Genomic DNA, 27,439 nt, shown 5'->3' with positions numbered 1-27,439 from the left:
TAACGGAGGAGTGCTTGGTTTGGGTGGCGAGTCTGGGATATCTATATCATCAATTCTCAAAGAGTTGTCACCAGTTGACACCTGAGAGCTTTCGGATTGATCAACGATTTGGGAATGTTCCATTGGAACAGGCAACAAATTCCCACTCGGCACCCCCACAGTCTTCACAAAAGGTAGGGCGAACTGCATGGCTTCATTCAAATAATAAGGTTTTTTGACTTGTGTTCCTGAACCGCTTGGAAGAAGTCTCAGTTTTCGCACAAAGGTAGTTCTCAATTTTTTCCATTTGTCTTTGCGGTCATGCACTGCAAAATAAAAACATGAAAAATTAACACAGAAGACCTAGGATGAAATACATATTTAATGACCAAGTTATAAAGTACACTGCGCAAAACAATTAGGAGAGCAAGCAAAAAAGTGAAGAAAACCGTGCGAGACAGCCACGTATTGGCATACAATGGATAGTACACGCGTATCAATGCGCAATACAGAAAAAAGACGTAAAAAAATTTGGAATTAAGCTTTAATTCTTTGAAAATATGGAAAAAACATGAAAAGATGATTTAGGGCAACAATTTGGTTACATGTAAACAATAAAAAAAAGTACTGTTTAGACATCATGCATGAGTTTTAATAGGGCGTGTGGTCTCCTCGAACAGCTAAGACTGCTGCACACTTGTTTGCCATGGATGCGATGAGGTTATCGATCAGACTTTGGGGAATACTGTTGCACTCCTCAAGAAGTGCAATCTGCAAGTCTCGGACAGTAACAGGCGGCCTTGGTCGCGCAGCAATGCGTCGTCCGAGCATGCTCGATTGGATTCAGGTCAGGAGAGTACGCTGGCGATTCCATACGCTGTATTGTTTCAGCTTCAAGCATGTTCTCCACCGGACGAGCTCTATGCGGTCGGGCAGTATCATCCTGGAAAACAAAGGAATCTCCAATGGCTCCAGCGTAAGGGATGACATGAGGTCGCAGTATCTCGTCTGCATACCTTCGGGCCGTCAAAGTGCCATTCCGAATGATATGCAGGTCCGTACGTCCGCCTATGCTGATTCCATCCCATACCATCCAACCAGCTCGTCTGTATTGTGACCTTTCACGAACGAATGCAGGGTTATTTCGAGTGCCCCTGTCCCTCCATACCACAACACGTCGGGTGTCACACTCCAGACTGAATCGGGACTCGTCTGTAAACAGCACTTGGCTCCAATCATGTTGCTCCCAATCTCGATGTTCAGCATCCCATCTTCTTCTGGCCGCACGGTGGCGTGGGGTCAACGGAATGCAGACCATTGGCCTACGTGCATAGAGCCCTCCCTCATGAAGCCGATTACGTACTGTTTGGCTGGACACCCTTCGTCCTGTTGCCAAGAGCAACCGTCTTTGCAGCTGCGTAGCATTCTCTGTTCTGTTTCGACGGGCTGTTCACCGTCCATACCGGTCATCAGTTGCTGTAGTGGCGCGTGGTCGACGTCTAACATTTCCTTTTTCTTGGAATCGATTCCACAGCCTTGCAACAACACTTCTGGCGACTCCAACAGCGTCCGCGACACTACGTTGTGTTTGTTCAGATTCCAGTCTGCCTATAACATGCCATGCCATGGATTCCGGTAAATCACGTTGTTGAGACATCCTCAAGTCACCTTGTCTCAAAAAAAAAATACTGCGCAATCGAACTTCACAGTTACGACAGTAAAACAGACGTTTCTGCAACATCCCGATTTCTGCCCTTATCTCCTTTTTCTGGTTTTTGACGTCATGAACTTTGATTTGCATATGAAGTTTTCTTCTTCCGTTTCCTTTTTTAAATTATGGATGATTCATTTTATGTTACTTATCGGTATACATCCTTGCGTAATTTTGTTAAAACCATGTGTTCCCCTAATTGTTTTGAGCAGTGTACATATAGTCAAACCCTGTTGACATCCTCAATCATCAAACATCCCTGTTGACCAACCCCGCTCAGTGACAAAATTTTCCAGTGAACAAATCTTCCACATCAAAGGAATTAAATGTGTTAATTTGTTATTGGATATGACGCCAAACGCATTATAGCGCCAGAAACCTGCAAGACAAATGGTGGCGTTACATCAGGGTTAGACTGTATATTTTAAAAGTGAGGTGAAATAAAATTTTCAGTTTTTTAAAAAAATTCAGCAAAATAAAAATAATTTTTGGTTTGAATTTCAATTTCAATATATTTCTGTTGTCTCCAACCCCCATGTAATTGATATAAATTATTTTGCAGGTATCTGGCTACAGGATGTACCTTTGTCTCCCTTGGTCTGTACTTTGCCCGAGGGAAGACCACAATCAGGCAGATTATAGCTGAGACTACAATCTGCCTGAATATTGTGGGATGAGCTACACGCGCAATATTTGGCAAAATCAGACACGTAGCAACGATGGAGAAAAATTGCAGAACGTTTTCTGTCATTGTGGAACCTTCCAAACTGCATGGGTGCAGTAGACGGAAAACATATCCGTATAAAAAAACTTCCAAAGACAGGTTCTACCAATTTCAACTACAAATCGTACCACTCCATCGTGCTGTTAGCAAGCTGCGATGCAGATGGTGTATTCACGATGGTAGAGCCGGGTATGCGGGTAGGAGTAGTGATGGCGGCATATTTCAAGCGTCTGCTATGAAACATTGGTTGCACATTCGCAACTGGAGATTCCTGCTCTCTCTAGACTGCCCTGCCATGAACATGACAGTGCTTTCCCCCATTACTTTGTGGCAGATGAGGCATTCCCGTTGTCGCAAAATTTAATGCGTCCCTATTCTAAAAGAATCCTAGACAATTCGAAGAGAGTCTTCAATTATAGATTGAGCAGGGGAAGGAAAACAATTGAATGCACCTTTGGCATGATGACTGAAAAGTTCCAAGTGCTAAGTGTGCCAATACGGTGCCGCAACAACTGCAAAGTAGTGGATATAGTGAAGAGTGTGTGTGTGCTACACAATTTCATCCGGAAAAAAGAGGGATATACATATACCCCGAAGCAATTTGAAGAAGCAACTGAGGCCACGCCATCTTTACATCTTCATCGCCGCCAAGTGTTCTGCACCATAATTCTACTGCAAACACTGTCAGGAATTACTTGACACATTATTTTTTGAGTCCTCAGGGGTCAGTGCCTTGGCAATGGAATTATTGTATATAATTCTTTTTATGATTCCCATGGCATAATATGCATAAAATATTGTAAATACTGTACATGTAGTGTGATTTATATATCCTCACACACACACACACACACATCTATGTTTTCCTGTGCACCTTGAAAATTAATGTTAAAAGTTTTTGAAATACCAACTGCACACTGCTTATAACGGTGGCTCCACCTTTGACACTGGGGGAATTCTGCCTCCTCTTCCCCCCAGATCTCTGCCCATGCTGATTTATAACAAATAATTCTTATAGGGGTGTAATGCTACACGGCACACTTCAATGAAATTACAGTAGTTGGCTGTAAACAGTGTTTATTATGCAGGGTGTTTCAAAGTTAATGTTTTTGTGTAATTTCTAGGAGAAATTATTTTCATAGAGACCATTGTTACAGGAATCACATATCTTGATATGCTTGAAAACGCTTTTCCCACAGTTAGAAACCGATTCGGATGGCTTTATTTTCCAGTAAAATTTTGAAACAAATTTGACTACTGTATAGACATGCCGTGCATCCCAAGGTGGACATATTAAGCATCTTTAATATGATTTATAAAAAAACTATGGTTAGCCATGTAGTATAACATTAATTGTAATTAGCACCAATGTTCAATATTTTTCGTAATATACACATTTCAAATCGGGTGATTCTTTTTTAAACACACTGTATACCAAATAAAAAGCTTTCAACATAGGTTGAAGTTTGATAGACGTAAACGTACACATCTTTTGTATCTAAATTTTTCTAGCTGGCCCTAAAGCAGAATGTTTTGCAACGAGCCCTCAGCTGAGAAAAAATGTTCTGCAGTGAAAATTCCACGATAGTGTTTCATGTGCAGAAGAGAGTTCTGTTCTTAAAGTTTTACCGACATTGTTTTGCAACAACACTGAATGTTCTGCAACATATGTTGCAGTTTCTAGTATATTCTGCCACAACCTTCCCTCAGGCATATTATCAAGTCATTGTTGAGATTTGAGCATGTTTACACCTTGTTTGGAAATGTTTGTAATCAAAATAAACACTACAGAAGCATGTACTTGATGTCTAAAAAGCAATGGTGTGTTTTTTTTCTCAATTCAATCATCTGTCACAGTGTTAAATTTTTTAAAATAATTAGGCCTTCATGTCAGTAAATAGTGGAACCTCCATAACTCGGGAATGTCCATGTTGACCTAAAGCAGATGTTATGTTCGTGAAGAGTTTTGTGTGATCGTACTTTCACAATGGTTTGCTATCATTGTTGTATGCATGCATAATCATATATATGTGAACAATTCTATATCTCAAATAAACAAAATTACCTAATTTTTTTTTTTGCAAAAAGTTTCCAAATCTCATATTAGAGTGCAAAAAAGTGTATCATGTCACGGTAGCTGTGTTTAAAAAAAGGTGGATTATTTATTTGGCTCGTAACCAGTAGGTTTAATTTTCTGGTTCCAAACAGTGGGAAGTGACCCAAGGTGCGAAGAATATCTGCAAACATGGGCGTCGGAAGTGTTTCACACCTGTGGATGACCATCTTGAGCTGTACGAAGGAAGGTTTAATTTTTAAATAAAATGTGTGGGTGCTCTGACCCTTGCCACAATACTGTGGGTGCTGGAGCACACTCCCGGCACTGACACCACTATATGTAAAAACAATGAAATGAGGAAATGTTGAAATGTGAGTGAGCAATGTTTTGAAACTTCATGGACTTCATCAATGCAAGGGTAATTTGAAAAATTAATGGTGATAGCACAGCACAAATTTCAGTTGACTTAAACAGGGTTTAGACATCTTGGAGGTTTCTCCCATTGAGTTTAGTAATATGCCAAACATGAGAATAATATTTGTCAAGTTATCGAGGTTAACTTATAAGGCTAACCCCATTCAAGCAATATTATTTGTGAAAATGTATCATAACTTTGCAGTTTGCAGATTTTCAATACATTCAATTGAAATTTCCACTTAAATACTCACAAAAATTTTAGATTATGACTAGGAAAGAAAATTTAAACTTTTGCATTAAAAAATTAGATTGCAAAAAAATCATTGAAATTTAATTTTTGATTATTTTTATAATAAAAACACAATGGCTCACCTTTGCTTTTTCATTTACAAAAGCTCTCCTGCTTTTCGCACAGCATATTCAGTGACATTGAACTCTTCGTAGATTTTTTTTCTTATTCCACAAAGCAGGGCCAGAGTTAAAATTTGAAATTTTTCCCTTCTTGTGATGGTTAAATTGAGTCTTTTTTCGAATTAACTCTATTAAAATAATATCATTTGCTTTCTGTTTAATATCTTCATTAAGTGTGTGTAAGGTTCAGGAGAAAAGAGGTTGGAAAAAGGCAGAGGAGAAACAGGAGTCGCGAGAGAGAGAAACGAGAACGATTTGAGACATTCGAAAAAGAGAAGTAGTGTAAAAGTTTGTACCGAAGAGACAGGACGGTTTCGTGGAGGTGTTGGATAATAAATTAAATAAAGTGTTGTTTTCTTCCTTTTGGGAGTCTAGAATCCAGTTATTTCGCCCTGGAATCGTAGTGGAGGTACAGCCGAGGACCTACGACCGATAAGAAGAAGAGGGGATCTTTACTGGCGCAGTCGGTAGGATGAGGTCGTAGCGTCAACGACTCAAGATTGCGAGCTGAATTCGAAGAAGAGTGTCCTAGCGACGGTGGAACCACCCGGTTCGTATAGAAGGATAGTAGCAGCGTCAAGCACCCACGCTGTTTTTTTTTTTTTCGTGAAGTCAACCCGACAACCGGTGCTGAGAGGGGCAATCCTGCCCAGGCAAAAAGGAGCAAGTGTTCTACGGCGGTGTCGAGACGATAAATAAAAATGGCGTATTTGGCAAAGGGGAACAAGGAGGATCTGGAGACCATGGCCGCCAACTTGGGGGTAGAAGTCCGACCGGAGTTCAACTTAATGCAACTAGTGAGTACCATACAGGAAAGTGAACTGTACAACGAAGCGACGTGCAGAGAGATGCTGAAAACGATCATAGGCAATAGGAAAGAAAGAGAAGAGATGGAGGAGAGGCGTAGAGAGAAAGAGATGGAGGAGAGGCGTAGAGAGAAAGAGGTGGAGGAGAGGCGTAGAGAGAAAGAGATGGAGGAGAGGCGTAGAGAGAAAGAGATGGAGGAGAGACGTAGAGAGAAAGAGATGGAGGAGAGGCGTAGAGAGAAAGAGATGGAGATGGAGGAGCGGCGTAGAGAAAAGGAGATGGAACATGAACTCGAAAGACTGAGGATCGAGACAGGAGTCAGAAGAGAGGAGAATAATCAAGCTGGGCGCGGCAGAACCCCCAGCCGGGATTTCCAGAACATGATGCAAAAGTTCAGAATGGAAGAAGACATAAGTCTGTACCTGGTGCTGTTCGAGCGGCAAGCTCGTCGCGCGGCCCTGGCACAGGAAGATTGGTTAGCTGAGCTCTTGGGACTTCTACCCTACGAGATGAACCAGTTAATTGCCCGCGAGCCGGAAGAGCAAGTACAGGACTATAATCAAGTTAAGGAATTGTTATTGCGGAGATTCAAACTCACCCCAGAGAAGTTCCGACAGATGTTTTCTTCGTGCCATAAGAATCAAGATGGCACCTGGAGAGATTTCTACCACGAACTGTGTACCTATTTTGATGGATGGACGGAGGCTTTGGGGGTCACGACGTTTGAGCAACTAAGAGATTTAATCATCACCGATCAAATGAAAAAACGCGTCCCAGCAGATTTTAAGGAACACTATCTGGACGAATGGAGTGATATGGTGTCACCAAGTGAGCTATCGGAGAAACTAGATAGATTCGATGATGTGAAGAGGACTCTGAAGACACCCTTTCCTAGTGACAGGACGAGAACCCCAAGACCGGTTCATCAAAATCCGAGATGGAAAGCCAGCGGAAACCAGAGGCTTCAGGGTGAGTCCTTCACACCTAAGGCGACGATGGGTTCGAATTCCAGAGAGAGAGCTGCAGTCACTTGTTACGCGTGTGGAGCAGAAGGCCATATAGCAAGGTTTTGTTCTGCAAGAGACCAGCAGGAGCCATTGAGTCGGGCCCAGGTGAACTCTGTCCAGACAGAAGAGGGGGATATGATTGAATAAACCACAGTTCTAACAGCACATATCACGGTGCCGGCAGCTGGTGTTGGTGCGGACATTGACACACCGCAGACCATGAGTTTGAAATGTGGTCAGAAGACAATAAGAGGCGTAGTTGATTCTGGGACCCAGATCTCAGTCGTTAGATCTGATTTGGTTGAGATCGACGACAGTGAAGGCAAGGGGAGAATAAGGATCAAGTCCGCATTTGGCGAAAGTGAGATAGCCCCTCTCAAAATATGTATGATGAAGATCAGCGACGGCAAACACGGATACGTGCCAATTACTTGCGCAGTGTCGAGTCGCTTGATAAATGAAATGTTAATATGTCCGACGGCATACGACGCACTCTTGGAAAATGTACCAGTTCCAAGTCCGATCAATGAGCCGAGCCGTAGGGACGGTGTGTGTACTTCATCTGCCGATGGCAAACAGAAGGCCAACAACGGCAATAACAACGATTTTTGCATACCTAACGAAGAACTTGAAGAGAGGATCATATCCCAAGTCGAGAGCTACTTCACCAACTTCAACATCATGAAGAACAACTTTCTGCTGAAACAAATCCAGAGAAACAAGGAGGGCTACATCAGCTTGAGGTTGGTCTCATCTTTCAGGAAGGTCAAGACTCTGACCAAGGACTGGAGGGTCGTCCGGTACTGTCTCAGGAACTCGAACAAATTCCAAGTCAACGGAGGAGGCACTAAAGTGCGCTGTATTGTGCCCGTACCGGCTTGCGAGACCAGATGCGCTAAAATGACCCCGGTCTGCAACATGCCGTCCAAGGGAATGACACCCGAGTCAGTGTCGCAGTTTATATCAGAACACGGAGAAGTCGTCGACGTGGCAGTCGTCAATCGAGGATCCAAGATACCATATGTCTGTACGAGGCGCTGTCCCTACGTCAACGGGAACATGGTGAAGAAGACGCTCGCCCTCGTCAAGTGCAAGACCAATCGGGACGCGTCCGCATCCGAGGGCAAGGCCTCGCAGCTCAAGGAGATGAACTCGAAACGATACGACGATGGTCATGCTGTCAACAGGAGGAGATCGGCAACGAACCAGTTCCCGGCTAGGCAGGAAACGTCCAAGCAATCGGACTGGCGATTGTTTTCGTGTCCATTTGCCAAAGGAATCAACAGAGCTACGAACCGGCAGTCGAAGACCGAGAAAACCAGAAGCCAACCGGCTAAATCTTCAATCGTCAACAACGGTGTACCCAGGAATCAGGGCAGGGAAAGGTCATCCTTCTCTTGTGCTGGTGGTGACCACCACCCCATAAACTCTTGGATGAACAACCGTTATTTGCCATTCAAGGGTGGTATGGCCGCCGCCAAAGTAGCTGCTACTGCACGGTACAACACTCGCCTACCGGATAGCGTCATGCGTTGGCCTGGGGGTCCCGAAAGGGTGATACGCAAGATAATGCCGACGCCCTGTCACAGTAGCAGTGAGAAACCGAGTTACGCTCTTGAAGCATCATCATCATTTAAAAATGATGGATGTGCTTTTCGATGATGGGACGTGTAAGGTTCAGGAGAAAAGAGGTTGGAAAAAGGCCGAGGAGAAACAGGAGTCGCGAGAGAGAGAAACGAGAACGATTTGAGACATTCGAAAAAGAGAAGTAGTGTAAAAGTTTGTACCGAAGAGACAGGACGGTTTCGTGGAGGTGTTGGATAATAAATTAAATAAAGTGTTGTTTTCTTCCTTTTGGGAGTCTAGAATCCAGTTATTTCGCCCTGGAATCGTAGTGGAGGTACAGCCGAGGACCTACGACCGATAAGAAGAAGAGGGGAACTTTACTGTGTGCTTTAAGATTCATTTCTAGTAATTCTTCTTCAAAAACTTTACAAACCTTTGATTTTAAAGTGTTATAGGTAGATTCAACTTTTCTTTTGGCATAGTTTGACCTGCACTGTGGAGCTACCCTATAAAGTTTAATTGGTGACTCTTCTATGTTCTGTAGAGTTGAATTTATTTCTTCAAGTGTTTCTTGTTTAGGAATTGACATTTCCAAGTTATTTATTTTTACATCAATATCACTGTTCATCTCTTCACAATATTCAGTTTCTTCATCTAATTTATTGATGTGTTTATTCACTTTGTCCCTACAAGCATGGCATATCTTTTGCCGTAAAATTGATTTTGTAAAGCCATCTATTTCATTTATTTTCTGTGAAAAATACAAGTTTAATATCTTTAAACCTTTTGTTATTTTTTTCTCGTGGCATTTAAAAGGATTATGGTGATGCTAGTGCTGGTGGATGTGTCTGGTTGTTATTTCAGAAACATACAGTCATGACTCCTTTCTTTTTTTAGTTATTTAATTGAAGAGAGAGAGAGAGAGATTTTAGACCAATACAAGAACACGCTAGTTAATGCCTAGCTAGTGAGTGGCATAAAATATATAATAAATATGTAAAAATTGTACAAGACAAGTAGTGCCACAGTACTCCCCCACGAGTCTGAAGGACGGCATATGGCACAATGTAAAAAAAATATATAATATAGGTACGGCGATTTGACAATATAAGTACGACGATTTGACAATATAAGTACGACGATTTGACAATATAAGTACGACGATTTGACAATATAAGTACGACGATTTGACAATATAGTTGCTCCACACAAATCGTTGACAAATAAGGTCTACAGTTGATTTAACGCCTGGATGGGCGAGGTTATGAAGGACTGTAACACGTGATATCTGTGTTTTTCTGACACGTAGGGACGGATAATTCCAGTGGATAAGTCACAAAAAAGTTCTGTACCCTGAGGACAGAATTTGATAGGTTTTATATCAAGCACCCCACCTGGTTGTCGGAGGGCCGTTAATTCGGCGTCTGTACTCTGTGAAGTAGCAATAGCTGCGTAATCAATAGAGTCAGGTAAATTAATTTCGGACAATCTGGAAAAAGCATCCGCTACAACATTTCGCTCACCCTGAATGTAACGAATGTCCATAGAAAATTGTGATATATACTCTAAATGGCGACGTTGTCTGGGAGAGCTGTTATCATTAACTTTGTGAAAAACATAAGTTAGAGGCCTATGATCACTGTAGATCGTAAATGGTCTGCCTTCTAACATGTGTCTGAAATGTTTAATAGAACTATAAACCGCAAGCAACTCGCGATCATAAGTACTATAGTTCTTTTCAGTTGTCGTTAACTTTCGAGAAAAAAATAAGAGTGGTACGACGACACCATCGGAAGTTTGTTGTAAAACAGCTCCGAGAGCGAAATCTGATGCGTCGACTGTCAACGAAAGATCAGCATCGTGTTTAGGATGAGCCAAAAGCGTGCCGTTGGTAATAGCATGTTAACACGTTTCGAAAGCAGCAATAGTTTCCCCCGACCAAGTGATGAGAGATTTATCTTTTTTCTTCTTTCCTTTGCACAAATAGTGCAAGGGAGCCTGGTCAGATGCTGCGTTTTTTAAGAAACGGTGGAAAAAGTTGAGGATTGCTAGAAATCTTCGAAGTTCATCAACCGTTTTTGGTTGCGGATAGTTACGAAGAATGTCAACTTTTTCTGGCAAAGGAGAAATGCCGTTGCTGTTAAACAAAAATCCTAAGAACTCTATCTCAGATTTCCCAAATATGCATTTATCAGGGTTAAGAATTATACCAAAACTGTTTAAACGTTCAGAAACCAATTCTAGATCTTTAAGATGTTCTTCTTCTGTTGCTGATGCAACTAGTACATCATCTAAATATGCATAACAGTTCAAGTCTCTTAAGACAATATCTATGAACCGTTGAAATGATTGTGCCGCGTTAGACAATCCAAAACACATATATAAGTAGTCATAAAGTCCGAATGGGGTAATAATGGCAGTTTTTTCAACAGACTCGGGATCTAAAGGTATCTGATAATAAGCCTTAACCAAGTCCAATTTAGAAAAAATGCTTTCTCCCTGCAGACCGTAACTGAAATCATGAACATGTGGTATAGGATATCTGTCTGGACACGTTATAGAATTAAGTTTTCTGTAATCCCCACATAAACAATATTCTCCATTACGTTTAGGAACAATGTGTATCGGGCTTGCCCATGGACTTTTTGAAGGTCTCAGTATGCCCTGATCCATTAGCGATTGAACTTCACGCTTTGCAATAGCAAGTTTTTCTGGAGAAAGTCTGCGGGCTTTGGTAAAGATAGGAGAACCTTTAGTAGTAATGCAATATGTAACGCAGTGTTTTTTAGAAGTAGCCCCAAGCATAGAAGGATTCGTCAGATTCGGAAATTTAGATAAAATTTTTAAGTAGGGCGAATCTCCACTAATGGTCTTTAAGCCTAAGGTAGTGCAACTGGCATTGCTACATTTGATTGAAAGTGAAGTCAAACTGTCAATCAAACAAGACTTTTTTACGTCAACTAATAGACCATAATGTTCTAAGAAATCAGCACCTAATATCAGGCGATTAACATCAGCTATAACGAAAGACCATCTAAATAGTCTGCATAACCCTAAATCCACTGATAAAGATTTGCAACCATACGTAGAAATTTTAGTATCATTATCTGCGTATAGCAAAAAGTTTGTATCTGCTGCTTTATGTACCTGTGTATCTCGTGGGAAAACCAAAATGCTAGCGCTTGGGTCCACTAAAAAACCAGTACCAGATTTTCGATCATGAACAAAAAGACGACCTAAATGCCGACCATCACCTGTTGTCACCAAAACAGATGGGCCAGTTAGTTTTCCATCCAGTCACAGGGTTTAATGCATTTTGATGCTTTTCTACTGAATTTGAAATGATACCAACAATAAGGTTTACGTTTGGATGTACCATCACCACTAGACCGAGAATTTGAACGAGCTCTTCCCTTTTTGTTAAAATTTTTCTTTTTAAATTTTTCTCAGCAGGATAAGCATAGAAGACAACAGCAACGGTCAAAGTCGAAATTTGACTTTGAAGTGATTGTAAGCTGATGGTTTTGTTACAACTGACCTCAGAAATAGTCAGTGTGTGCCCAGTGACTTTGGTAATTTTATCTGCCATTTCTGCTAAATCCGGCAATGTATCCTTACTAACAGAAAGTATCTGCTGTGTATGGATAGGCAAACGTTGTAACCAAAGGGTTTTAAGCACTTCATCTGAAATTTTCTCGTCACCCAATGTATGCATCCCATGCAACAACTGAGAAGGTCGCTTATCCCCAAGAGTGAGCTCTTGGAGTAGAACTCATAAGTGGGAAGTTTCCGACAGTGAAAACTGTTGACAAATGCTTGTTTTTAACTGGTTGTAAGAATCATCTGTAACAGGAGCTCTGATCAAATCGCTAACATATGATAACACTTCGACATCGAGAGCTGTCACAACACAGTGAAATTGCGTTTTAGGATCAGTAATTCTGGCTATTTTAAATTTCGATTCAATCTGAAGAAACCAAAGATCGACACCGGATTTCCAAATCGAAGGCGCGCGATAAGAAACATGCGAAAAGTCTAATTCAGAAGACATACCTGTTTCTTTGATCGCGTTTGGCATATCCAAAAAAAGTTAAGCACAATCCAGGAAGAGAATTGAGGAGATGCCCCCTCAATCAGTCAGCAAACGCACCACACACACAGGGGAAAAAAAAAGGCAGCAAGTCACATTACGAAGCGAGAAAGAGTACTTGTTTTCGTTCGTGGCTGTCAGACATCTGCTTTATGCGAGTCACCAGTACTATGGTGATGCTAGTGCTGGTGGATGAGTCTTTGTTTCATACAGAGTCATGACTTCTTTTCTTTTTTAAGTTATTTAATAGAAGAGAGAGAGATTTTTACGACATGTTCGGTCGACAGTTGGAGCCAGACTGAACTCCAATACAAGAACACGCTAGATAATGCCTAGCTAGTGAGTGGCATAAAAAATATAATAAAAATGTAAAAATTTTGCAAGACAAGTAGCGCCACAGGATTAAAGCACGCTTTCATGTATATTTCTTACTTCTATGAGAAAAAAGCTCTATGATGCTCACATACAGTAGATAAATGTTCAGAACTTCTCCACTCCTCAAGATCAAAAGCTTGTTGTCTGATGGGTCCAATGGTATAATGGGTAACAGATTTTTCACTTTTGCATAACACTTTTTATGATGGTCAGATCCAGTTTCTTTTCCAACACTATAAATTTCAAGTGTCTTTTCTGACATTTTGCTTTGAATTCCAAAATGATGATATAAAATATTTACCTCAAATGGAAATTGTGTTATCATAAGAAAAATTTACTAACCCTGGAGTAGGCTACTTTATGGAGCACATTATCTGTCAAGATCTGCAAGATCATAATTAAGGCTTGCATCATTTGATGGGGGGGGGGGGCAGTTTAGTTCTAACACTTTCGTTTTAGTTTTCTCAATGAAGCAGCAGCAGTGACTTTATCATCACCTGTTCAGATGATAGTCTTATAATTAAACAAGACACCAGCTGCCCTCTAAAGGACAAAGACCAGTGTGCCATAGTTTATATCTTTACAGAAGATATTTTTATTTTTTACAATCATCATCACAACAAGAAACATCACATCTAATATATCACCACCAGGCATTATATACATTAGGTTTTAATTCTACTCTCTTCCATCTGCCTCAGCTACAACAATCAAGTTGTATCTGATAATTATTTCATTCTTTGTGATTTGATGCCTCTTATTCTGGCTTTTTATCAGCAATTTTAAATTATTTCTGGGGAAAAATCTATAGGCCTGCATTAAATATTATAATGTAGAATTTTTTGTTACACAAGTATAACCATTTCATATTTATCATATATATTAAATATATGTTTATTAAAATATATGCTGTAAAAATCAAATTAAAAAAAAAATTTAAACTGTTTTCGTAAAATAACTTTATAATTTAAGTTAAAAAAAACTTCAAAATACATCTATATCTATATGATTAATATTATCTGGATTTATCAGATACAAAACAATTCTTTATGTAAAAATATAATATTAGATTGCAAAAGTTCACCTTTGTTGCATCATAAGAAATATTTATAAATCAATTAAAAGTGGAATTAATTATTCTTTTAATTATTTGGAATTTGAACACTTTTATAAGAATCTGAACATGAAGGTTTAATTTAAAAAATTATTTTATTCAACAATAAATGAATTTATTTTAAGTATGAATTTAAACCAAAACCTTTTTTTTTTTAACCAACTCTGATTTGACACATTACATTAACATTTCTAATTATTTCATGAATTCATTTAATCCTAGAATTTTAAAATTTATCAATTGTTTTGAATGATTTGCATTAACTACTCATGAAACTTAATTTAGTGACAAATTAACAAATTAATTAGTCATATAAGTACAATTGTTTTGTTACTCAAATGTATTAACTGTCAAAATAATGTTTACTCTTCTAAAGACTTTCTTAATATATTAATAGGATTAAATTTTGAAAAAAATTGAAAATTCATGCTGTGCATCCAAAAAAGTGTTTAAAAAATTGTGTTAAAAATAAAAAAATTAATAATTAATAAAAAAAATTAAATTAAAATGACCTTTTTCCTCTATAAGGTTTACATTTTCTTTTCTATTCATAATCTGCATTTTTTTTTTTTTTGTGAGCATTTTAGTGAAAATTTCTTTTGAATGTATTGAAAATCTGCAAAGTTATGATATATTTTCATAAATAATATTGCTTGAATGGGGTTAGCCTTAGAAACGTCATTTGTGAGGTTAGAAAACATTTTTTTTTCTCAAAATGTTTTTGAGATATGTACATGAAATTTTGCATGATCAACAAGAATGGTAAAATTAATAAACAAAAAATAATAATTGGAATCTGGGATGATGGGTTGTATTTCAGTATCTAGTTGAATAATTTGAAATCGGAGCGATCCAGTCTTATTTTGATGAATTTTGTGTTGCGAGCCAGAATAAATATATTAACGGTCAAAAAACCAATATTTTTTTTCTCCAGTATTTTACTTCATATATTTATGAGAATTTAAAATAAAAGTTGTTTTGGTAACTGCTGTGCCTCTGGTCTAAAAATACATTAGAAAAATTGTATTTTTTCCAACGAAAAATTCCACAAAAACAAAGTTTACATAATTTTTTAGCATTTAAATTTCAAATGTAAGCGTATGAATTATTTTCATTCATATTCTGTATGTTTTTGTGAACACTTTAGTGAAAATTTCACTTGAATATATTGAAAATTGAAAAAGTTACGATTTATTTTCTCAAACAATGCCACTTAAAAATTGAGCCTTTGAAAAGTCATCTGCATAATTTTTTGATAAATTTCAACATTTTTTTTCTCGAAAAGTTTTAGAGATATGCAAATAATATTTCACACAGTTAATAAGGATGGTGAAAGCAACAAATAAACAAAAAAATCATTGAAATCTTAGACTATGGGTGTCATGGCCGGTGATTTGACATGGAATGACCCAGACTGGAGACCCCACCCTGACTTAGCGAACATAACTGGTCCGAGCCGGAATGCCAGAGGGTACCTTGAGGGGTTTCCAGTAACCGAGGGATCCCTGGGGCTTAAACTAGAATTAATAAATTGAAATGAAAGATTTTGTGAAGATCCTAGGTTGTCATGTTAAAAAATTTATCGGGAGAAAAAGAACACCATGCATGCAAATGTAACCTGCAGAAGAAGAAGCCTTATGCAAATCTGTGTCACAGTGAATAAAAGGCACGGATGCCATCCCCGTGAAGTTATTCCAGCTTGCAACCGTTCTAACATTTACAACATATAGGATGGCGTCCGTTTTTCCCCATCTTTTCTGAATCACCCTGTATATATTTGCAAAAGTATGTTTATGATCATTAGTAAAATAAATTACTTATTATGATGCAAAATTATGTTTCTATATGACTGGTGATGGAGTATAAAAACTGTAAAAATATGTTGTGTTATATATTCATAAGTATGCATATCTTATCCGAGGATGATATTTTTTCTGCTATCCATACAAAGGTTTTAACAGCTGGCTGATACGAAGATATATTTAGGAAAAAGAGAAGATGCAACTGCTGTTGTGGGGGATTGAACCCACGTCCTTTCACTTTCTGGGTGAATGCCCTATACTGCTAGACTACAAAGGCAACGAATATCTCAATCTTTCCTTGGAGCTCGTGTGCACTGAACTGGACTGTACATGGACGGTCAGATCTAACTCGAAGCTCACAATTGCTGACACTGCCTGTAACATGACGACCTGGGATCTCTTACAATCTCAATGTTCATTTAATCTTGTTTAGGCCCCAGGGTTCATTCTCTATCGGTAACCACCCGGGGCTTCCGCTGGTGATCCAGTTCAGACCAGTTTGATGGTGGGGTGGGATCTCTTGTCTGTCAGACGAGAATGGGGCCAGAGGTCGGGCTGCCGACGTCCCATATTAATTCCGTTTTACATCCATGTCAGAGATCCCAATAGCTCATCTAGTTACCTTCTTTTTCTCTCTGGGGGGTCCCGTGGCTCTTCGGTGGGAACCGCGCCGAGTCGTTGTCAAACTCAATGTTTAATTAATTGTGCAATATAACGTAAATGATCAGCAAAGTGTTTTATAAATGTGCAATATATTGCACCCTCCACGCCGTCGGTGGGTCCTAGGACAACCTCACGGTCCATAATGTCATGAGCTTATGCAATGTGCAATAGGTCTAAGAGTTGTGGATCCTGGCCAGATCTCCAATTTGTTATGATTGGTTGCCAGATTCAGTATTATAATTTTTACAATATTTTTTTTTCTCTCATGAATTTATGTAAATTAGACACAAGCTCAATACCACACCTTCGATCTTGTGATTGGTTCCGTCATGAAGCATTGTGGGAACGTTCCTGTATAAAAACCAGATAGAGGTCTGCACGACTTACTCTACTACTTCCGACTAACTTCCTGTCTTCCTCACTAAGGTGTCACGCCTTGTCGAAGTGTGAGCCAGATCGTCTCTCAGATAGAACAATGTGTTAAAATTGGGAAGGTGTGCCTTTGGCACCTCACCGTCTCATCGCTTGACTTCATGTGATAATTCAACGTCATCGGGATCCCGTCGTCTATGGACTGGTTAGTGACCAGACCGGCTACCCTCGGACGTCCCCCCCTCCAGTTTCCTACACAGTGGCTGAGCTGTGGCCTCAGCACTTGTTTCGAGACACCAAACCCATCTGAACCTGGTGTTGGGGAGTCTTCTGCCCTGAAGTAGACATCTTGGAGTGTCTTGTGGATGATATTAACTAATACGTGAATACCTAGACATGACGGTGAGATCGTTCTGTTTTATTGTCTCGTAATATTTGAGAGAAAAGGTTAACTGTGATAATTGTTTGTTAAAATGTTATATGCCACGAGATGGTGACTTAACCGAGGATGATGTCACTTTCCACTATCCATACAAAGGTTTTTAACAGCTGGCTCATACGAAGATATCTTTAAGAAAAAGAGGAAATTCTACTGCCCTTGCAGGGAATCGAATCCACTTTCATTTTCCAGGTGAACATCCTAGACCACTTGACTACAAAAGCAACAAATATCGGAACAACGGAAAGTGAAAGGCCATGGGTTTGATTCTCCGTAGGGGCAGTTGAATTTTCTCTTTCTGAAATATATCTTCGCATTAGCCAAGCTGTTAAAAACCTTTGAATATGCATATCTTGTCTTCACATCTTTGTTTTACATGGTAGCATTCATTGAAATATTATTAACATTCGTCGGATTCTAAGTAGGGCTGGGAATCAGTTGAAAATTTTTACTGGTTTAAATTTTAACTTCTAAAATAAGGATTTTTATATAAATGCGTATCAGGAGATATGATCAAGGAGACAGCCAAAACAAATGAAATTATTAAATTAAATGCTTTGTTCACAGTAAATAATGAACTCAAACCTGTAATAATAGTTCTTTATTAATAGATTTTGGTTTCAGTATTTTTTTCCTCTTGTTAAAAATTTTTCATTGCCTTGAAAAATTTTTGTGAAAAAAAAATTTAAATAATCCTCACCCTTGGTTTTTTTTTCTTTCATGCACCATTATGAAATTTGAGAGCTTTAATTTTGTACATCTTGCATGGATTTAATTTTTTTTCATGTGGAACATATATATTGTTTAGATTTGTTTCTATGTATTTTTTTAAGTTCACTTTTGCAGCGTATCTATATTATCAATTTATTTTATTTTCTTTAGCTTCATCCGACTGAATTAGCCAGGCAGCTAACATTATTGGAATTTGATCTGTATAGAGCAGTAAAACCTTCTGAACTGGTTGGCAGTGTATGGACGAAAAAAGAAAAACTCAAAACTTCACCAAATTTGTTAAAAATGATCCATCATTCCTCAAATGTAAATTTTTTTGAACACTAATGCTTCTTCACACTTCTTCCATCAATTTTTAAATATAAATTTATAACATTGTATTATATTTGTTATGAATATCTATTGGTAATTCATGTAGCACAGCGTGAAACATTTCTGAAAATATTTTAACCTTCATATTTTCATCTTTATTCTGCTCTCAAATTTTCCTAAATCAGATTTATCTTCTTTAAACATAGCTTATGTTTTAGAAATTCAATGAAATCTATCGACCAAATTTTTCCTATGTTATGCGATACATTTTTGTTACTTGGTTATTTACTCTTTGTTCCACCAACTACCGTGATGAACATAGATTGCAGAGTTATGAACACTTTAGCCAGTTCGCATGGCGTCCAGAGCCAGACTTTCGTTCTTCATTATTATTGCTATAATTCTCACATTACAAGGCAGAATTGTGCTGCCATCTATTGATGGTATTAGGTATTAAGCATATTTATGTTATGATAATCCATACTTTATGAATAAAATTATTTGTGATTCCAATAAGCAGCGTCCTCTGTCAGGCCATCTTAAGAGTATCATAGGCCCCCGGCAAAGTGGAGCCTCTACCTGGTTAGAAATTCATTATTACTCTCAAAAATTTCAACCAGATTTCATTTTCATGAGTATCTTTCTGTTTGAGGATCCAAGGCCATGCCCGGTCAGGCCCATGTGTTAGGATGGCATTTGTCTACTGTATATTACATTTCATAATAATAAATTAGTATTGAATTAGTGTGTAAATTTTTGTTGCTCCCAAAAGTTTTTGAAGTATAGTTGTTCATAACATATTTTTACCTTTAGTAACTTTTTTTTCTAATACTATGGTCTCACAAAAGTAAATGCACATTCACAGCTGTATATTGTACAGTGGAACTTCAGTTAACAATCTTAATTTGTACCACCAATGTGCTCGTTATATGAATTGCTCGTTATTCGAATCAAACTTCCCCATAGGAAATTATGGAAACTCTGGTAATTCGATCCACAATTCACATAAAAACGACTAATAAAAACGGCATTCAATCAATAAGTAAACACAATAATATATATAGTGCCATAAATAAAGATCAATATGCTAATGTTTACGAATTAACTTACTCTAAATGACAAGAGAGAGGAGAACTATCGTTTAGGACGATTTAGAGACTCGCTTTTGTTTGCAAACTAATTCTGTTTTTGTGTGACTTTCAAAAAGGCATTATCAAATCCTGCTTGCTTTTGCCTAATGTTTTTGGATTTCTGGGAAATGGGAAATTGAAGTTTTCGTTGGACGGATTCATTGCTCGCTTACTGCTACAGCTTTATTTGGGTGGTTCTTTTCTACAGAGTTTCCCACAGAGATTCCCACATTCTACACATCTTTCTAATTTCATTTTATGTGAGGGACTTCTCTCTTCCTCAGATGAGATACCGTCCATAAACTCTTGCTGGTGCGTGCAAAAAAGATTCATTACTTCATCTATCGTCAACTCCTAGACATTTTTCAGCATTAGTTCTTGAATGGCATCCTCATGCACCTCCAGTCCATGGTCTTTCCCCAAGCACACAATTTTTTTCACAAGCAGTGGCTCCTTTTCATGAGCTAGACCAGTGTTTCCCAACTGGTTAGTCCCGGCACCTAGGGCAGGGTTTTTCAACTGGTGTTCACGGAACCGTGGTTCCGTGAGAGCATTTTTGGGGTTCTGCGGTATCAAAAGTGACGGAACCCCAAGAATCCTGGAACCCTCATAGCTTCAAAAACTTTCTTTTACTGTTTCACCTGAAGCAATTTTTTATTTTTGTTGAGAACATGTACTCTGAAACAATTTGGACATCATATTGAGATCGACACCTAGGAGACAAACATTATTCGTGTTGGTTTCTTTCTTTCTTCCTATTCTCACACACAAGTCCTTCAGACAATAACAGAGTCAAGAAGACTTCCTGGGAATTGGCATTCCTGATACTCAAGACCTACATTTAGATTTTATGAGGGTCTTCCTGCAAAGATACCAAACTTTTAAATTGCTTCTTTGCATTCTGTGTTCCTCCTGTCTCTCTTTTTACGATCGCCAATTGAGCTAGCTTCATGATGTCGGATTATTATCGCTTTTCTTATTAGCAAATCCTATGCAGCAATCATAAGCCAGAGAAAAGGAAAGGCTTTCTAACTTTTGCCTGAGGTTATTTTCCCATTCTACAGATTCTTCACCACAAAATGGAGCATTCAAGAAACCACTGTAAAACGTCGAATAAGGGTGGATATCGTACAACTGAAACTTCGCTGAAAATGCCCCCTTCCCATATACCTCAAGGGAAATGCTACAAAAATTCAACGGTTTTAATTGAATTTGGTTTGTTATATAATAACCATTCTTGAGAGAAATTAAACACATTAAATTATTCAAAACCATATAAATTACTTAAATAGCTGTCATTCGCATCACATCACCATTGCTTAAATGCTGAGTGTTGTTGTATTATTCTCCTGAAGATTTGAAAAGAAAAATGTAATTTTTCACTCTTTAATATATTTTTTTTTTGTTTTCCATATCTAAGCAAAGCAGATAGTGCATTGAGTACAGCTTTTTAAAAGTTGTCTAAAAGTAAAGAACCGAAATACTTCATCAGTGTTTCTCAAACCGTGCGTCATGGCTCTCAAGCGGACACCGCCGACCTTTGTCAAGTGCTGGTGGCAAGCTTTTGACATTTCTGTTTGCCTGTTTAATGCTTTGAAGTGGGTGTTTTTTTAACTATTTCTGAGCAAAGTTGAAACTAAGGAGGAGCCTGGGGATAGGGGAGTCTGATGACCTATTCACCAGACCAGAGTAGGTGCAAATTTCACACTTCAATGGCTCTTCTTTTGCTCCCAACTTCCTCCGTGGGGGACTTTAGCCATTTGAACTACATTAAACTCGAGAAAGGCATTGACATTGAACTGAATTTTTTCCCTTCCAATTATTCTTTTGTTAAATGTTGAAAGTAAAGCGTAAGGGAAATTTCCCTCTAGTGACAGTTATTGTATGTGGGTGAGTTCACCAAAAATTTAAAGATTCCACACCCGAGTAACACATAATCGCTCTCAGTGTTCTATCAGTGCTGGTCATATAACATCAGGTGACAAATAAACAATTACCATACTTTTTTAAAAAAACTAAAGAGACATACATGGTCAATTGCTAAAAACTGTCCTTTCACTTCATGTTCCATGTTTTTGCTGAAGTTGGAATTTTCCGCTCCTCTGAGACCACAATTTCAGTCTGTGGCTCTCTTTCGTCAGAGGAGAAGTGATCTAGTGACTTTGGTGTAGTTTTCAATGTTCTTGTTTGTGTGAAGCCTTAACTTGTCTTGTTTTATTTTGCAAAAGCATAAGAATAAATAGTTTTTGTTTATATTAACCAGCTGGTGCTGGTTTGGCACACTGGACCGGGAGGGGAGAATTCACCCTTTGTCTTCCTTTGACCACTCGTTCAGCATTTTGGATGAGAATGGTGTATTCCAAATTTTCCACTCAACGTGGCTGACCAAGTACAGTGAATATTTTTTTTCCTCTTGTTCTGTATCTTGTTATTAGTATTATTTATTAATCATTAAAGACCATTTTATCCTGTGTCGTAACTAAGATTTTTGTGAGAAGGCAAACATAATTTTTCCACCTCCTCCACTTCCAATTCAGATGATTTTATAACTATGTTTTTGTTTTCTGTGATATTTTCGGTTCCCTAAAATTTTGCACCCGATGCAGTTGCCCCCTGTAGTTCAGACCCTGATTTCATCAATTTTTGCCAAACGATGCTCAGGTATTTCATGTGTCGATACTCTTTTAGTCTTTGCCAGTGCCTTCTCTGAAATAAGAACTATTACAAAAACAGCGCCATGATGTGATCAAACAGCACATTGCTATTGAGAAATGTCTGCACAAAAACATTTGGCTTACGAACCTCTTGGTAAGAAACATAAAAAAGCTGTTCTTGGAATCGGCTGTGAACTGTGTAAGTAATAGTCCAATTAGTCCTATTGCACAGAAAATGAAGGTAGTGGAGAAAAGAAATAATCAAACGAGCATGTTTTTCATTATTCTGAATCTATGTGCATTACCAGGATGACCAAATAAAAAAAAATAAAAGAAATGAACATTTTCATTGATGTAAGGCCTGTAGCTCATGTTAAAATAACGAATTCATGATTAAAAAATTTCAAAAAGGTAAGGCATTTTTTGGCAAGCTTGATAAAATTAACACTTACTGAAACGAAATATGAGCCATATGGTCATACTATGTGTAACTATATATATAGTAGGATAAAAATACAAGAGAAATGAAGATAAAAAATGAAGATGTAGTGAAAAATATATTTTGAATGACAAAAGCGCTAGTGCTGCTCACTTGTTCTTTCAAATATATATATATACAAAAAGAATTATTTTTAGAAAAAGCAGTAAAAATTGAATTTTATGAGAGTGAAATAGAACCTATGCAGTGGGTCTTCATCACAGGGAACCCCATGCATGGTTCGAAAAAGTGTAGGTGTTTCTGAAGGGTGGCTATGCCTAAATACATCAAGAAATCAACCCTTGTTCCCCGACGCCTGCCTTCTCAAAAACATGTTGAATGAAAAAAGACAATGAAAAAATGTTAAAAATACAATATTAGAAAATATATACAGAGCTTCAAATTATAAGTTCAAAGAGAAGCATGAGAAAAAAATATATACAAAGTTTTAGGAATAAAATAATTACAGTGTATATTTTACAAGGATTATGAAAAATGTCAAAAATAAATTGAAAGGTCCAAAAAAAGTAGTCAATAAATCACTGGACATACCTCAAGAATGGAGAGATTGTTGTTTTGAAGATTTTTCTGGAAATGTCGTTAAAGAAAGCGGTCGGAATACTGTTGCCAGATGCAGTTTTGAAAAGATTGAGGAGTGCTGTATTGAATTCCTGTTTATTGTTACAAATGTGTCCCAATTTGCTCGGAAAATTTCGTAATCAAAGGTTCCGCATGAGCTTTCATGTTGGAAAACCCTGCCCTAGGGTGGCGCAATATTTGCTGAGGGCTGAGGGGTGCCGCGAGATAATATGGAGATAAGTGAAAAAAATATGTTCCACTTAAGATGTTAAATTAAGTCAAATTAATTACTCTCATGTGTGACAGACTTATCGAATAAGTCGCTATCTGGTGGCAGTGTCAGCAATGTGAGCTTCGGTCTGAGTTAGGTCTGGCTGTCATGTACAGCTCACAAAAGAGGATTCGTTGGCTTTCTAGTTTAAATGGTCTTTCTTTTCTTTCTTTCAAACCGAGTACAACTCAGGTCAATCACCATCTATGGGCGATTTACTACCTAGTGAGTTATACCGAAAGTGTAACTGTGTCTGTAACTAACAGTGCTGTCTCAACACCCCTTTTCAAAACGCTTGTTCCGGTTTTAATTTGGCGATATTGACTTCCAAAGGCATTCAATTTTTTTTAAATATCTTTGTTTTTTTTATGTACTTAGTGTCCCTTATGCAAGACGGAAGTGTAGCGAGATGTATGGTCCTTGGCAATTTTGAAATCGGGCGATTCTCACCAAGTCAACCCTGTAAAAATACTAACTTGATATTGTCCGCCGCATGCCAGAAGCACGAATGCACAAATTTTCTTTCTTTTAAACAGCTGCATGGATGTGCCTGAAACGTAAACGTGTATCCCTATTGAAACACATGTTACAAAACATTTTAGGAAAATAACTTGCATAAAGTAACATGGGTAGAGTAAACATTCAAACCTCACTCCCCACATTCTTTTTTTGGAAGGACATTGCACATCTGTAATTCTGGTATGACGGAACCGATGTATTGATTATTGTACAGGTAGAATTTGATAAAATTACGTTGGTAATTGTACATGGTAATTGGCTCAGCTGAATAAAGACATTTTTTAGTTCTAACATATTTTTGAATAAAAATGAATTTCTTATTTGGAAATTTTTATTCTGTAGAATCTCCCGCAACCCCCACTAGTTCATTGATGCGAACCATGATTTGCGCACTATTGGTCTAAGGTGATCACCCGGCAAGTGAGAGGACATGGGTTCGATTTCCCACAAGACCAATTTTCTTTCTTCGTTTTATCTTCGCATCAACCAGCTAATATTGTAATATTAGCTATTAATAATTTAAATATTTCAATTAAGAACTTCAGGCAATCGCTTGTGGATACACAATATTTTGTTTTTCCATCTGGTATGTAGATGTAAAAATTTTTTTGATTACTAGTACGCGAACAGGTGACGTAAAGCTGTCCGTGAGAAAAACCGTGCTCAAGTAGGTTGATACCTGCCACTGTTAACAACTGGCCTTGCTCTTTGTTGATTATCATGGCAAAAGCTAAACGAATCTGGAACTGTAATCGCTTGAAACTGAATGGCATTTTTTCAGTGATAATTTGGATACGTGGAATGAAGACGTCTTCTACTTTGGCACATCTAGTTAGAATCGATGCGTCAATGATGTAATTGTGCAATTTCTTCACGCAGAGTCTGGTGCTATTGCAGAGTCTCTGTGTCTCCAAATTTCTTAAAAGCATAATAGGTGCTCCGACTTTGAGGATCAAGTTGTGTGGTGGCACACCCAGAATATCCAAAGAGTTCAGAAATTCTGTATTATACAGAACTGCCTGTGCTGTGTCTGTGACAGTGTCAACCGATTTGTAAGATGTGGAGTCTCCTGGAATAATTTTTAGGATTTTTTCGTTGATCTTGTTCTCACTGTCATTTGTTGGTGCCAGCAGAATCGCTCTCAAAAAGCCACTTATGGTTTCTGCGATTTTGCTGAATGTTTGGGAACACTTTGTCTGCAAGTTCTTGAACTGAGTTTAACAACTGGCAAAATCCATTTGGGAACGTAATCAGTCCAGTGCTTGCATCTATGGAAATTCTTCCATTGCCAAGTTTGATCAACTGATGTGAAAGTTGATAGCAGTGCTGAGTCATTTTGCAGTTTAACTCGCATATTGGTGTATAATGATAATTTTTTAACTTTGTGCCAGAGTGTTGATGATTTGAGGCAAGCATTGAGTTCACCAGCTGACACTGAACATATTTATTCTCAGTTTTGTCGTTGTAGTTGTTGTTCTCTGTTGTTAGTGACGTCATATGTCCAGCTTGTGCACCGAATATTATCCATACGCCTTTTAAGTATTTTTTAAATTGAAGCTATACCTCTATGATGGACAGTTGATGAGATAAAAGCCACATTAGCACTTACATGACACCCGGGTATTTTTGCTAGCCTATATATTATAGGGTTTCCTTCAATTACTGGGAGGATTGGAAAAGTGACAAACCATTATAAAGGAATAAACCGTTATGATGGCAGCATTAAAGATGTGACAAACCATTGTAAAGACACGTATACGTCTGAAACGCATTGTTGGTAACCACGGTTACGAAGATGAACCTTCTGTAAGTGATTGTTGAGGCCCTAAAACCATTGTTGCCTGACAGATTTTCGCTCATTTCGGCGTTCGCTCAGCTCTGACAAACTTTAAAAGTAACCTACGATTCATTCCCTGTCTTGTTTGGTATATATACAAAATCTGACAACAATCGGTCTAAAACTGTGTATTTGTATAAAGAACAGACATACATACCATGGGCGGAGATACAGGGAGGGCCGTGGGGGCATCGCCCTCCCCCCCTAGCGTCAAAGGTGAAGTCGACTGATCTAATGTATATATGAACTGACATCATCATCATCGTGCCCCCCCCTAGACTTCCAAGTCTATCTCCGCCTATGATACATACATACTTTCACATTTATATATAAGATTATATATACACACATTGTAATCACATTATGAGTTACACAAAATTGGCATAATAATAATCTTTATTGTTTAGGGCCAATTGCCCTGTTACAAGGAAACAAGGTAAACAGTTAAATGTTTGTTTTATAAGAAATACATGCATGTAAAAAAAAAATATATATATATATAAAATATAAATAAATAAATATAATATATATATATATATGCGAACAAAAAAAAACTGGAGTAAAAACAAAAAAATAAATACATAAAAAGAAATACATAAAAAAAAATGATACACAGGTGAAAAGCATGCATGGTTATACATTCCGCTAAATTAAAAAAATATATATATACATATATAAGATTTGAAGGGAAAAAAAATACACATGTAAGAAATGGAAAGTTGTGCATATAATGAATACACACACACGTAAATATACTTATATATACACACACCACTGCGTCTTATCTACAGCTTTATTTTTTTTCCAAGAGAGGTTTCATTAGTTATGATTACGTTAAAAATTTAATTACAAAAACATATATTTTTGAAATATTTATAGATTCAGTAGGTGCCAGTGCAAAAATTGCCATTTTTTCTACCAAACCTTGTTAAACAACAACCCCCACCTCCTCCTTGAAAGCAATTTCATATTGATAAATGAAATTTTCTCATGTGGGTTATATACTGCCGCGAACTATACATGGTGCTTTTTTTCCTCACGCTAGCGAAGTTTGCATCTGCAGATTATAAGCTGTAAAATTCGATAGGTTTGTTTAATTCTTATTCAAGATTACCATAGAGGAAATGACTTACCTTCAAAATGACTTTCTTTAGGATGATTAAAATTCTTACAAAACTAATACAACAAAAATTAAAATTGAAAATTTCACTAAGATCACCAGATTTTCATTTCGATCGAATTTATATTGAGGTTTTCGGCCCTTGAAAGTCAGTTGAAAAAAAATCAAGTTTAATTTCCAACATACGTTTCTTTATAGTTTCTTGAAAGGAAAAAGATGTCGTTTTAGAGTCCTGTTGTGGCCACACCTCAGGAGGCTTTACCATTACTCACCG

General features: G+C 37.9%; 1 protein-coding gene across 2 annotated transcripts in view; it reads left to right on the top strand.

Moving 5' to 3' along the window:
* Sos (Son of sevenless guanine nucleotide exchange factor) overlaps positions 1-27,439 on the top strand; it is a 530,159-nt gene that overhangs the window by 396,861 nt on the left and 105,859 nt on the right. For both annotated transcript variants that reach the window (XM_089247363.1, XM_089247362.1), the window contains one exon: positions 18,416-18,571. In XM_089247363.1, the coding sequence (XP_089103489.1) occupies positions 18,416-18,571 (156 nt within the window). The remainder of the gene's footprint in view (positions 1-18,415; positions 18,572-27,439) is intronic.

The sequence above is a fragment of the Pholcus phalangioides genome, unplaced genomic scaffold (assembly GCF_987345545.1).
Source record: "Pholcus phalangioides strain wild (caught in Gottingen) unplaced genomic scaffold, Ppha-v1.0 ptg000003l_1, whole genome shotgun sequence".
Classification (NCBI taxonomy): domain Eukaryota; kingdom Metazoa; phylum Arthropoda; class Arachnida; order Araneae; family Pholcidae; genus Pholcus; species Pholcus phalangioides.
Note: the sequence above shows the minus strand (reverse complement) of the source record. Positions and strands in the feature narration are given on the sequence as shown.